The 14,970-nt window shown below is 42.1% G+C and overlaps 1 protein-coding gene across 1 annotated transcript in view; it reads right to left on the bottom strand.

Annotated features, from left to right (window-relative positions):
- jak1 (Janus kinase 1) overlaps window positions 1-14,970 on the bottom strand; it is a 78,006-nt gene that overhangs the window by 54,237 nt on the left and 8,799 nt on the right. The window contains exons 3-10 of the mRNA XM_071346241.1: window positions 9,584-9,707; window positions 8,565-8,718; window positions 5,285-5,448; window positions 4,658-5,003; window positions 4,197-4,379; window positions 3,639-3,796; window positions 3,310-3,424; window positions 1,843-2,041 (exon numbers count right to left, since the gene is read on the bottom strand). Of these exons, the coding sequence (XP_071202342.1) occupies window positions 1,843-2,041; window positions 3,310-3,424; window positions 3,639-3,796; window positions 4,197-4,379; window positions 4,658-5,003; window positions 5,285-5,448; window positions 8,565-8,718; window positions 9,584-9,707 (1,443 nt within the window). The remainder of the gene's footprint in view (window positions 1-1,842; window positions 2,042-3,309; window positions 3,425-3,638; window positions 3,797-4,196; window positions 4,380-4,657; window positions 5,004-5,284; window positions 5,449-8,564; window positions 8,719-9,583; window positions 9,708-14,970) is intronic.

Raw genomic sequence — 14,970 nt, 5'->3', positions numbered from 1 at the left:
CTGGAGACTGGCTAGGCCACTCCAGGACCTTGAGATGCTTCTTACGGAGCCACTCCTTAGTTGCCATGGCTGTGTGTTTCGGGTCGTTGTCATGCTGGAAGACCCAGCCACGACCCATCTTCAATGCTCTTACTGAGGGAAGGAGGTTGTTGGCCAAGATCTCACGATACATGGCCCCATCCATCCTCCCCTCAATACGGTGCAGTCGTCCTGTCCCCTTTGCAGAAAAGCATCCCCAAAGAATGATGTTTCCACCTCCATGCTTCACGGTTGGGATGGTGTTCTTGGGGTTGTACTCATCCTTCTTCTTCCTCCAAACACGGCGAGTGGAGTTTAGACCAAAAAGCTCTATTTTTGTCTCATCAGACCACATGACCTTCTCCCATTCCTCCTCTGGATCATCCAGATGGTCATTGGCAAACTTCAGACGGGCCTGGACATGCGCTGGCTTGAGCAGGGGGACCTTGTGTGTGCTGCAGGATTTTAATCCATGACGGCGTAGTGTGTTACTGATGGTTTTCTTTGAGACTGTGGTCCCAGCTCTCTTCAGGTCATTGACCAGGTCCTGCCGTGTAGTTCTGGGCTGATCCCTCACCTTCCTCATGATCATTGATGCCCCACGAGGTGAGATCTTGCATGGAGCCCCAGACCGAGGGTGATTGACCGTCATCTTGAACTTCTTCCATTTTCTAATAATTGCGCCAACAGTTGTTGCCTTCTCACCAAGCTGCTTGCCTATTGTCCTGTAGCCCATCCCAGCCTTGTGCAGGTCTACAATTTTATCCCTGATGTCCTTACACAGCTCTCTGGTCTTGGCCATTGTGGAGAGGTTGGAGTCTGTTTGATTGAGTGTGTGGACAGGTGTCTTTTATACAGGTAACGAGTTCAAACAGGTGCAGTTAATACAGGTAATGAGTGGAGAACAGGAGGGCTTCTTAAAGAAAAACTAACAGGTCTGTGAGAGCCGGAATTCTTACTGGTTGGTAGGTGATCAAATACTTATGTCATGCAATAAAATGCAAATTAATTACTTAAAAATCATACAATGTGATTTTCAGGATTTTTGTTTTTGATTCCGTCTCTCACAGTTGAAGTGTACCTATGATAGAAATTACAGACCTCTACATGCTTTGTAAGTAGGAAACCCTGCAAAATCGGCAGTGTATCAAATACTTGTTCTCCCCACTGTATATCACTAACAAACACAGTCATGGGTGGGTCTCTCTCACATTCACTCAAAAGGCACGCTGGGAAGTATGCAAATACAGCTTTACACCCTACAGTGTTAAAACAACACCCCCAGTGTTAGTGTTTAAAACCTAAACGCCTTGTACAGAATAATTGTGCTCATGTGTTTAAAAAGTGTGTCAGCGAATAAACATGTTTACAATCTAAACACTGTGACACATTTTCACTGAAATTCTAAACGCCTCGATGCGTTTAAAAAGTGTTACAGAAAAGTGTTTAGTTATGTGTTCAGATCCTAAACACTTGGTTTTACAGTGTATACATACGACAACACATAGCCACATCCAAACACGGTTGCACACAGCTACAAAACAGAGCTGAGGTATTGAGAGGGTTAAGCGAGTGGTAACCATGGTGAGGCAGTGTCGCTAAGAGAAACTAGAACTCATGGTGTAAACAGGCTTTAAAAAGGAACATCCTTTCAGCAGACCAGAGCCAAATCACACTAAGGGTTTAGGGCAATGTGTGTGTTTGACGCGTATACAAAGACATTCTGAGGGACTGCAACAAAAATACTAAAAACTGAAGTGAGAGTTTCATACTGACCACGGTGTGTGTACGTATGTGTGTCTGTGTGTGTCTCTCTCCCCCTACCTCTGGGCTGTGGGGGGCAGCAGCGGCTGAGCTGGAAGCGGAGGTTGTCGGTACGGAGGTTCTGTCCAGACAGGTGGTCTAGCAGCTCTCTGAGAGATGACCTGTAGGTCTCTGTCCCGTACAGACGAAAACCCTCTGAACCCACCTCGATCTGGAAGTTCTTATACTGACGCACCTGTCTCGACTCGCACAGATCCAACTGAAGACAGGGGGGGGGGGGGGGAGACATAGGGAGAGGTTCAGTTGGTAGTGAAAGATGTTACAACAACCACACAAGAGTTCAGTTGGTAGTGAAAGATGTTACAACCACTGTCAACAAAAGGCTAATAGATACTTTGAACAAAGCTAGCAGGTCTTTTAAGTCTGTTTTCACTAATATGTTTAGATTAGACCCGAGTTAAAACAAACTGTCCACTGGAACACCACATCCCAATCAGCCTGTCCATTAAGTCACATGCTATTGACTGGAACTGAATTCATTTAATTGAGAATGGATGCCTCAAACAAGAACATACTCACATACTCTCTCTCTCTCACGCACGCACACTTGGAGCCTATGTTTGACCATGTGTTGTGCATGCATGTGAGGCTGCTCAGAGTGTTGACACTGAACAACAGTGTTTACTAATGTAGGTCATCTTACCATGATGATGTGATACAGACACCAGACCACCAGGCTCTGCTCAAAATCTACTCTGGTGTGTCACCTGGTATGTGCTTGTTTTGACAGTAACCACACATTGTCTGAAAAGGACTTTAATTTAACTTCTATCATCAACATGGTTCTCACTACTCTTTATCAGACAATAACGAAACAGTCAGACAATGAGCAGTGTGTGTGTGTGTGTGTGTGTGTGTGTGTGTGTGTGTGTGTGTGTGTGTGTGTGTGTGTGTGTGTGTGTGTGTGTGTGTGTGTGTGTGTGTGTGTGTGTGTGTGTGTGTGTGTGTGTGTGTGTAAGTGTGTGTGTGTGTAAGTGTGTGTGTGTCATGTTTTGGCATCATCTGTGTTATATCTGTTCTTAGTCACTTCCTTGTGTAATGATCTCTGAACTCTGAACTTTGGCCTTTTATCTGACTTCTCCACTTGTTCCACCTCGCCCACTTCAGTCATTTCCACCCCACTCTCCCTGCCTGCAGAAATACATTGTTTGTGTTCTCAGTAGGGCTGTGACGATATCAATATCGCAATATTTTTTCCATGGCAAAAAATGAAAACACAAAGCAGACCAAACTCTTTGGTCCTTTAAAAACTTGCTGTATGTAAAATATTGTGTGCGATAGGTTAGGAAATAAATACATTTGACTCTGGAAGACAACATAATGATGCTTGTTCCCAACATTAGAGCCATTTTCCTAAAGAAGTTAAATCAGCTTCGTTTTTTATTTCCTTGCCACAATACTAACGAGTATCGCGATACTCGTATCATCCCAGACCTAGTTCTCAGAGTGTGTATGTGTGTGTGTTACCTCGCTGCAGACCACGGTCATGATGATGTAATGGTAGTCAGTACAGGACCAGCGCAGGACGTAGGTTCCCTCCTCGTTGCCCTCCTGACGAAGCTTCTGGTTGGCATACTCCGTACTGCAGGGCAAACAAACAGAAACCAATGGTCAAAAACACAAAACTCAACGCTAGATTAAGAGAAATTAAACAGATAGAGGTGATGGAAGATAAAAATGGGTATGAAGAGAGAGAACAAAAGCCAGAAAGAGATAGAGAGAGAGAAACAGTCAGAGAGAGAGCGAGCTAGAGAAAAAGAAATAGACACACACCGAGAGAGTGTCTGAGTACTGACCAGATAGGTCCATGACAGCAGTTCTGTAGGTTCTGCACCACAGAGGAAGGGGCCACCTCTGTACACAGGTAGTGGTGGGCATCTACCGTTAGACGGAAGTACCCATCCACCAGGGCAGCGAACGCCAACGCCTCTCCTTTAAACTCCAGCTGCACCTCCTGTGGGACAATAGGAGAATTAAACAATAGTAAGAAATACTTAAAAAATCAATACATTTGATTATTTTTTCTTTATTTAGATCCCCATTAGCTTTTGCCTTTAGTCTGTGTTCCAAAACACTGCACTAGTGTCCATTCCTTAGTGTCCTGGGCCTGTATCGACAAAGCATTTCACAGTAGAAACTGGTCGATAATCTAAACACAGACTACTAATCACATTATTTGTCCCTTAGCTATGTTGGCTGGCTGTTAGGTCCGGTGACATTTGAACTCTGGCTGGCTGGAGCTAAGACGGTACAGTAGAGACAACGTTCATTAATCACTCATTAATATGCTACTGTCACTGCTTAATCTAGTAATCCAAGCTCAGGTAGTGTTTGGAGAGATGTGTGTGTCTCACCATCTTCTTGTTATCCTGTCTGAAGATGGTGACAGTGGACTCTTTGATGACAATGTGTGTGATCTCGTGGAAGTCACAGAATGTCACCCAGCCGTCGCTGGCGTCTTTCTTCTTGGGCTTGGTCTGTTTGCCCTCAAACTTGTTCTTTTTGGACTTGTTCTTCTCTTTCAGGATCAAGGTATTCTATTGCCAATGAAAGGAAAAATACATTGTCAAGAGATTTCTCTTAGATGAGTTTCAAAATACATTCAGATACTTCATCAATACCTTCCAAATTCACTCCAACTTCAGTGATAATATACAGTTTCTCAAGCCAACTCAAAATCACACCACACAAGTACCACATTCTACACACTCAAATTAACAAAAAAACATTTGGAAAATCTCCAAACATCTCACACCAACTCAACTCAAATCCCACACATCCTCCTTAACATAAAAAGGACACAGTGACCACTCACATTAGGGGGCTTCCTCCTGTATGATATCCCTGTGGTGCCAGTAACCTGGACCTCCATGGCCAGGGAGGACTCCGGCCCGTGGCTCAGCCCCCCATTGGTCTCTACCTCTTGGGTAACTACCAGGGCCCTGGGCTCCAGCATCTCCCTCCCCAGGCCCCGGGTCAGGCCTTCCAGGGTGGACAGGTACTTAATCTTCAGGTCGTACAGTGTGATGTTACTGTCCTGAACAGTGCGACTGTTGAACTCATTCAGGAAGTTCTTGAAGACGTTGTTGATGCGGAGCCGGGTGAGAATGTTCCGCTGTTTGATTTGCTTGTTCAGTTTCTCCGGGATGAAACGCTTGTAGCTGGAGAGAGAGGGAGTAGCGATGGAGAGAGAAGGAGCAGAGAGGGAGAAGAGAGGGAGAAGAGAGGGAGCAGAGATGGAGAGGAAGCAGAGATAGAGAAGAGAGGGAGCAGAGATGGAGAGGAGAGGAAGCAGAGATGGAGAGAGGGAGCAGAAATGGAGGCAGTGGAGGAATTAGGGACATTGTCATTCCTTTCCATTTGTGAAATATGTGTGTAGAGATTAGAGTATATCTGTGTGTGTGTCGCGTGTTAGAGATGTACACAGATATACACACACTACCTGATCTCATTGGAGGCAGTAGACAGGGGAATCTCTCTGGTCATAGCATAGTGAGTGATGGCCAGCACAGCCATGCCCAGGCACTCATTCTCTATCTCATGCTGCTCTGCCTCACTCTGGGGGCAACGAACCACAGCCAGACCCTTCTGGAAATCATGCTGGCCCTGGAAACACAACCACACATGATTGGCTGACTAATATTCCAATGAAATGAAGAGTAGTGAATCATATCCAGGGCCTTCATATCAAGCTGTCCAAAAATGTCCAAAGACTTCAGCCACCCATGACATAGACTGTTCACTCTGCTACCATCCGGCAAACGGTACCGGAGCACCGCCTCTCGGACCAACAGGCTCTGAGACAGCTTCTATCCCCAAGCCATAAGACTGCTAAATAGTTAATTAAATGGTTACACGGACTATCTGCATTGACTCTGCACTGACTCTATGCACACTCACAAGACTATATATTAGAGGTCGACCTTTTATGATTTTTCAACGCCGATACCGATTATTGGAGAACCAAAAACAGCCGATACCAATTAAATTGGCCGATTTTTTTGTTTTTTTTGTTTGTAATAATGACAATTACAACAATACTGAATTAACACTTATTTTAACTTAATATAATACATCAATAAAATCAATTTAGCCTCAAATAAATAATGAAACATGTTCAATTTGGTTTAAATAATGCAAACACAAAGTGTTGGAGAAGAAAGTAAAAGTGAAATATGTGCCATGTAAGAAAGCTAACGTTCCTTGCTCAGAACATATGAAAGCTGGTGGTTCCCTTTAACATGAGTCTTCAATATTCCCAGGTAAGAAGTTTTAGGTTGTAGTTATTATAGGACTATTTCTCTCTATACCATTTGTATTTCACATACCTTTGACTATTGGATGTTCTTATAGGCACTTTAGTATTGCCAGTGTAACAGTATAGCTTCCATCCCTCTCCTCGCCGCTACCTGGGCTCGAACCAGGAACACATCGACAACAGCCACCCTCGAAGCAGTGTTACCCATGCAGAGCAAGGGGAACAACTACTCCAAGTCTCAGAGCGAGTGACGTTTGAAACGCTATTAGCGCGCGCCCCGCTAACTAGCTAGCCATTTCACATCGGTTACACCAGCCTAATCTCGGGAGTTGATAGGCTTGAAGTCATAAACAGCGCAAGAGCTGCTGGCAAAACGCACGAACGTGCTGTTTGAATGAATGCTTACGAGCATGCTGGTGCCTCGCTCAGTCAGACTGCTCTATCAAATCATAGACTTAATTATAACATAATAACACACAGAAATACGAGCCTTAGGTCATTAATATGGTCGAATCCGGAAACTATCATCTCGAAAACAAAACGTTTATTCTTTCAGTGAAATACGGAACCGTTACGTATTTTATCTAACGGGTTGCATCCATAAGTCTAAATATTCCTGTTACATTGCACAACCTTCAATGTTATGTCATAATTACGTAAAATTCTGGCAAATTAGTTCACAATGAGCCAGGCGGCCCAAACTGTTGCATATAACCTGACTCTGCGTGTAATGAACGCAAGAGAAGTGACACAATTTCACCTGGTTAATATTGCCTGCTAACCTGGATTTATTTTAGCTAAATATGCAGGTTTAAAAATATATACTTCTGTGTATTGATTTTAAGAAAGGCATTGATGTTTATGGTTAGGTACACGTTGGAGCAACGACAGAACTTTTTCGCGAATGCGCACTGCATCGATTATATGCAACGCAGGACACGCTAGATAAACTAGTAATATCATCAACCATGTGTAGTTATAACTAGTGATTATGATTGATTGATTATTTTTTATAAGATAAGTTTAATGCTAGCTAGCAACTTTCCTTGGCTTCTTACTGCATTTGCGTAACAGGCAGGCTCCTCGTGAGGCAGGTGGTTAGAGCGTTGGACTAGTTAACCGTAAGGTTGCAAGATTGAATCCCTGAGCTGACAAGGTAAAAATCTGTCGTTCTGCCCCTGAACAAGGCAGTTAACCCACCGTTCCCAGGCCGTCATTGAAAATAAGAATGTGTTCTTAACTGACTTGCCTAGTTAAATAAAAGTGTAAAAAATATTTAAAATTCGGCAAAATCGGCGTCCAAAATTACCGATTTCCAATTGTTATGAAAACTTGAAATCGGCCCTAATTAAAAATCGGCCATTCCGATTAAAACGGTCGACCTCTACTATATGTACACACACATTCACATTACACTCTCACACAAAACCCACACACATACACTAAATACACACACACACGCTGTTGCTACTCTTTATCCTTCCTCTTATTATCTATCCTGATGCCTAGTCACTTTACCCTGTCTTTATGTACATATCTACCTCATTATTATCTATCCTGATGCCTAGTCACTTTACCCTGTCTTTATGTACATATCTACCTCATTATTATCTATCCTGATGCCTAGTCACTTTACCCTGTCTTTATGTACATATCTACCTCATTATTATCTATCCTGATGCCTAGTCACTTTACCCTGTCTTTATGTACATATCTACCTCATTATTATCTATCCTGATGCCTAGTCACTTTACCCTGTCTTTATGTACATATCTACCTCATTATTATCTATCCTGATGCCTAGTCACTTTACCCTGTCTTTATGTACATATCTACCTCATTATCTATCCTGACGACGTCTAGTCACTTTACCCTGTCTTTATGTACATATCTACCTCATTATCTATCCTGATGCCTAGTCACTTTACCCTGTCTTTATGTACATATCTACCTCATTATCTATCCTGACGACGTCTAGTCACTTTACCCTGTCTTTATGTACATATCTACCTCATTATCTATCCTGACGACGTCTAGTCACTTTACCCTGTCTTTATGTACATATCTACCTCATTATTATCTATCCTAACGACGTCTAGTCACTTTACCCTGTCTTTATGTACATATCTACCTCATTATTATCTATCCTAACGACGTCTAGTCACTTTACCCTGTCTTTATGTACATATCTACATATCTACCTCAAATACCTTATTATTATCTATCCTGATGCCTAGTCACTTTACCCTGCCTTTATGTACAGATCTACCTCAAATACCTCATACCCCCTGCACAATGATTGGGTACTGGTACTCCCTGTATCTAGCATCATTCTTCTGTTACTATTTTTAAGCAAGCATTTCATTGTAAATTCTACATCCGTTGTAGTCAGCATATGTGACAAATAGCATTTTTACCTGCACAGTGTACACACCCTCCCATACAGACACACACCCACACGTACCTGGGCGAACAGGTAGTCAAGGGAGGCCGCGTCCAGTAGGGGTATACCTTCAGGGGCCCCCTGTGGGCCGAGACCTCCCCTCAGCTTACTGATACAGTGTCTCCACACTGGAGACTCACGCTCACTGGTACCATGCCAGTTAGTGAAGTAAAACCTGATGGATGGGAGAGAAGAGACAGGACCATGTTAATATCAAGACATGGCCGGGACTCGGTAGGTGGGTGAGGTGTGTGCATCCACGTATTTACAGTAAGTATACGCATTTGTTTGTATTTGTGTACAAAGGTTGACCATAATCTGTTGTTTGACCAAGTGTACCCTGGCTGTATGATGCAAATTCAACTCAACAATAGGCCTGCTCATTAAGGCTCTCACCACATTCACCCTCCCCTCCTCGCTCTCTATTTTCTAGTGAGAGAACAGAAAGAGGATGTCTGCGTGACACCACATGTTTGCTATCCTTCCTCTCGGAGTTAACAGTTTCTCTTGGATCATACACAACGGAACTGGCAAGGCAACTGAATATCTCCTGTTTCAATGCCCTCAGGTGTGCCAAACAAACACATCCACTTCATACTTTAAGCATTGGATTTCTTCCTGCCTTGTATCCATGTTTACATGTGGATTGTAAAAACAGTTCACAAGTAAATCCTAATTAATTACATTCTACTGTATTTTAATCTTATCTGATGTAGACTAGTTTACCAGCTCAGCAAGTGCCAGTTGACTCTGCACAGCATGGTGCCAATGTCTCATACACCCTACCTGCATGACAACTCTCTGGTTACACAGAATCATGGTTGATGAATGATGGTTAAGTATCAGCCCTGTTGAATAATCTAGAACGTAGTGACAGGCGATGCTGAGAGCTCACAACGGCAACAGCGGTGGATAACTAAGTAAGTAACAATGTTAGGTGTATTGACGTATGGTGAATGGCGTCAGTGAGATATTCATCATCCATTAGAATGATTTGATAATGTAATAACACACACAACGCAGTAGGCCTGTCTAAGTACCTCATGCGGTAGTGCAGCTTGATGCAGGTCTCGTCAGTAACCTTGATGACGTGGTTGGGAGCGTACCACAGCTGTTGGTTCTCATCATACAGACCAAACAGATTACAGCACAGGGGGGAGATATCTGAGAGAGACAGAGAGACAGAGAAAGGGGATACATTACAACATTATTCATCCCTTCATTCATTTTGACACTGACTCGTCAGTACCACAAAGTTCATACAGGAGTCATCGTATAAATAGCATAACATACTAGGGCTGGGCGATATATCGAATTAATTTGAAATTATGTTTTAGCGCGATGTTCAATAATGCCTGTATTGCAAGAATCAAGTTAAAAGAAAACAAATTATACACGAGGGGAAAAAGTATGAGCGTTCTATGTATTTTTGGTCTGGTCTCCTAACCACCTACCGACAGAAACATTATTTTACTGTAATAGATGACAACTTAACCTTTCTAACTCCCAAAATGTAGAACAGAGCTTACCCTACTAAAACGAGAGCATCAATGAACATGATTGTGGAAAATGAAAGCTCCGTTTCTGTCAGGCTTTTCATTTACCAAGTACCGCTAGCAGCATTTTAGTCACATACTGTTATGTGCCAGCTGTCTAGTCTGGGTTTTATAAATGTACAATGAGCATAAAAATACACATTTATTTAAGGAATTGGCAACTCGTTCTCATTCTGAGAAATAAGCATCTTCTTATCCAGGTAGGCCACTGGTTTTCAATATGTAAACAAAGTGAACAGGCTGTTGTTCAAACTGTTGGAGACAGACAAGAGGGTGTGTTCATAACAGTTCAACTGTTCTACCTTTTTAGCAAGCAAATAGATCCAAGTTGGCTAGACTAAATAAAGATTAGCTGGCTACTCACTAGCATGTGGGCTTGTGCTTGATTGTTTATGAGACCGGTGTTAATTTTCTATAATGTCTGTTACAAGAAGTTTGTCATTGGGCTATTAGTGGATGTGCATGGTTCTAGCTAAATTTGTAACAAAAATGGCATTTTCATAAACAGACTTGAAAACTAGATCAATGATTATTGCCAAAAAAAGCACATTACACTATTTTAATAAAATAATTACATTATTAGTAGGTCTTATGGTTGTGGAAGGCTTATATTTAGCCTATGTATTATTTTACAAATTTGAGGTATGATTTAGGCCATAAATCGCCCATCCCTATAACATACAGTACAGCAGGCCTACTCAATAGGTGGACCGCAGTCCGGATCCCGACCCAGAAGAGTCAATACAGTGCAAGGAACTAAAAATTGGGCTTTCAATTTACTTCTGCTGAGAGTTGTAATAGTAGAATGCACAAGGTGCAACATTTGATAGTACATGGGCAGTTTTCCTCTTTTCCTCTATTTCAATCACTGACAGACCTTAGAGAGTTATTTATAAACTGCCAGAAATGTCCAGTTGATCAACTAGCTGTAGGTAGTAATGCTAGTCTAATCTAAGACTTGTAGAATAGTAGTTGTCATGGCCAGATTATGTGCCCAGGGGACTCGACACCCAGGGAGCCCCCATTGATTTTGTTGAGTCACTCCGGTATCATATGAACAGACAAGACATGGCAAAATGTGTAGAATGGCAGAAAATTAGCTTTAAAACTGCAACATTTTCTCTCTGCGCCAACAATAGGGGTGTGAACAGTTTGGGGTCGCATAGGTTACGAGGTGCAGGTTTGTTACTACGCCGATAAATTATAATATCCATCCGGACCTTTGAGGGCAGGTTTCATTGGGTCAGAAATTCACTGGGCAGCCAATGAGACAGGAAGGAAGGGAGTGGTGCACTGAACTGAACTGTGAGAAATGAGTTCCGCAAAACACACCGTGTTGGACAGAGAGAGGGAATCCCCCAACATACAGTGCCTTCGGAAAGTATTCAGACCCCTTGACTTTTTCCACATTTTGTTACATTACAGCTTTATTCCAAAATTGATTAAATTGTTTTTTCCCCTCATCAATCTACACACAATAACCTACAATGACAAAGCAAAAACAGGTTTTTAGAATTTTTTGCAAATGTATTACAAATAAAAAACTGATATCACATTTACATAAGTATTCAGACCCTTTACTCAGTACTTTGTTGAAGCACCTTTGGCAGCGATTACAGCATCGAGTCTTCTTGGGTATGGCGCTACAAGCTTGGCACACCTGTATTTGGCGAGTTTCTCCCATTCTTATCTGCAGATCCTCTCAAGCTCTGTCAAGTTGGATGGGGAGCATTGCTGCACAGCTATTTTCAGGTCTCTCCAGCGATGTTTGATCGGGTTCAAGTCCGTCTTGGTTGTGTGCTTAGGGTTGTTGTCCTGTTGGAAGGTGAACCTTCACCCGAGTCTGAGGTCCTGAGCGCTTTGGAGCAGATTTTCATCAAGGATGTCTCTGTACTTTGCTTCATTCATCTTTCCCTCAATCCTGACTAGTCTCGAACTCCCTGCCACTGAAAAACATCCCCACAACATGATACTGCCACCCCAGTGCTTCACCGTAGGGATGGTGCCAGGTTTCCTCCAGATGTGACGCTTGGCATTCAGGCCAAAGAGTTCAATCTTGGTTTCATCAGATCAAAGAATCGTGTTTCTCATGGTTTGAGAGTCCTTTAGGTGCCTTTTGACAAACTCCAAGCAGGCTGCCTTTTACTGAGGAGTGGCTTCCAACTGGCCACTCTACCATAAAGGCCTGATTGGTGGAGTTCTGCAGAGATGGCTGTCCTTCTGGAAGGTTCTCCCATCTCCACAGAGGAATTCTAGCGCTCTGTCAGTGTGACCATCAGGTTCTTGGTCAATTCCCAGACCAAGGCCCTTCCCCCCGATTGCTTAGTTTGGTGGTTCCAAACATTTTCCATTTAAGAAATGGAGGCCACTGTGTTCTTGGGGACCTTCAATGCTGCAGAAATGTTTTGGTACCCTTCCCCAGATCTGTGTCTCGACACAATCCTATCTCGGAGCTCTACAGACAAGTTCTTCGACCTCATGGCTTGGTTTTTGGGGGAACTTATATAGACAGGTGTGTGCCTTTCCAAATCATGTCCAATAAATTGAATTTACCACAGGTGGACTCCAATCAAGTTGTAGAAACATCTCAGGGATGATCAATGGAAACAGGATGCACCTGAGCTCAATTTAGAGTCTCATAGCAAAGGCGCTGAATACTTATGTAAATAATGTATTTCAGTTTTTTATTTGTAATAAATTTGCAAAAATGTCTAAAAACCTGTTTTCACATTGGCATTATAGGGTATTGTGTGTAGATTGCTGAATACAATTCATGTTTAATCCATTTTAGAATAAGGCTAACACGTGGAAAAAGTCAAGGGGCCTGAATACTTTCCGAAGGTACTGTAAATCAAGCCTCGATAACTCAGATCAAAATATCTGGATGTTACTCCATCTTAAAGTATTGCACTAAGCATGACTGTCATGAGTCTACTGTAGTCTCTAGACTGTCATGACATGGCAAGTGTAAGCTATTAGTGATAGTAACGGCAGCAGTAGTAGTCCTAGAACATACAGTAGGAACTGTTACTACTACTACATAACCTATAGGCTAACACTTTAGCCTTTACAGATGAACCCTTCTGATTGTTGCAAACAATAAAGGGAACATAGTGAGAGACAGGAACATGCCAGGGCCAGGATACTTCCTCTTATCTAAGCTCTCCTGTTTTGTTGTGACTGAGTGTGTGTATCAAACTACCTACCACTGACCACACAGACAGAAAGGCCCTTCACAGACACACTTGCTATAAACAGATCATACATTTATGTTGGCAGCTGCTTCGCTTGTTTAGCCTCTAAGGTTAACTAGTGAATGTTTGCATATGGACTATGGTAGCTGTGGAGCTGAACTCCTCCTTGGTCTGAACTCCTCCTTGGTCTCCCCTCTCGCTCTGCAGTACTGGGAAAATATGTTTTGGCTTCACACAAAGACAAAATTCCAGAATCTGTCCCATTCTGGCCCGACCCCAACCAGTCGCCATCTTGTCTGGAGTGTCTGGCTGAAAGCAAGAGCTGGACGGACAGACCCACTCCTTTCTCTTCCCCTCTCTTTCTCTCTCCCTTTCTATCCATCCCTGGTCCCACTGGCAGATGTTCTGGACTTTTAGAGCAAGTATCAGAACAACGTTTTAAATATCGTCCAAAATGTGTCTGTCAAAAAGAAGGCTACCAAATAAGCATTTTTAGAATGATAAGAAAACAGATGCTGGATGTTAGTGGCCTTTCTCATGAGGGTTAGTAGCTGGGCTTTATCAATCAGTCCATATTGTGTGCTTTATATCTGTCAGTTACTGTAGTAGCCTGTTAACATGGTTACTACTAGCATCAGAAGCATTTCTTATATTAGGATTTAGCGTTTCTTATCTTAAACATCGAGATTCAGCTGTAATAAAGAGCATCCACTGACAAACAGAATGTTGGCAATAAAACAAAGATCCACAAATAACACAGATAGGCCTACATCTTTGGAACATTTTCAGGTCACGTATCATATAGACTACAATCTACTGTATGACACAAATGAGCAGCACACAAAAGAGACAAAACATCTCCTATGAAGCCATTTCTTAGTTACTGTATTACTCCTTCTTGTCTCCTAGGTAACAGTTATCATGTGACAGGGCCTATTTACAGTGGCACAGTGGACTTCTGTTGACAGACAGGCTCAATCCCCAATTAGTTCAAAATGAGCAAATTTAAAGGTCATGAACAGTCAAAATCATGTTTTTCATGAAATTGGATGATATTCTAAGGAAACCAGATCACAGTTTAAAAAACTTGATTCTACATTGATATAGTTTGATCATAAAGTCACTGGTCCCCTCAAACACTTGGATTCATTATTAAAGGGAACAAGATGACATCACCTGAACTTTCATTTTAATACACTAATGGTAACATGATATTCTCTTACCTAATTTAAAAAGGTACCACCTCATAACCAACACCGGAGAAGGCGTGTTTGCAGAGGGGTGTGGTATACAGTAGCTTAGATAGCTAATCTACTAGTGCAAAAAAATTCACTGTTTGCTGTCAGCAAATATAATTAAAAGTTTACCCTAATCATATATGGCAAAGATACTCGTTTCCCCTTTCATCTGTGTCTGGTTTTAACAAGTTACTGTCTAGCTACAGTTGAAGTCAGAAGTTTACATACACCTTAGCCAAATACATTTAAACTCAGTTTTTCACAATTTCTGACATTTAATCCTAATAAAAATTCCCTGTCTTAGGTCAGTTAGGATCATCACTTTATTTTAAGAATGTAAAATGTCAGAATAATAGTAGAGAGAATGATTTATTTCAGCTTTTATTTCTTTCATCACATTCCCAGTGGGTCAGAAGTTTACATACACTCAATTTGTATT

Source organism: Salvelinus alpinus, chromosome 16 (assembly GCF_045679555.1).
Source record: "Salvelinus alpinus chromosome 16, SLU_Salpinus.1, whole genome shotgun sequence".
NCBI lineage: Eukaryota > Metazoa > Chordata > Actinopteri > Salmoniformes > Salmonidae > Salvelinus > Salvelinus alpinus.
This window is presented reverse-complemented; position numbering and strand designations above follow the sequence as displayed.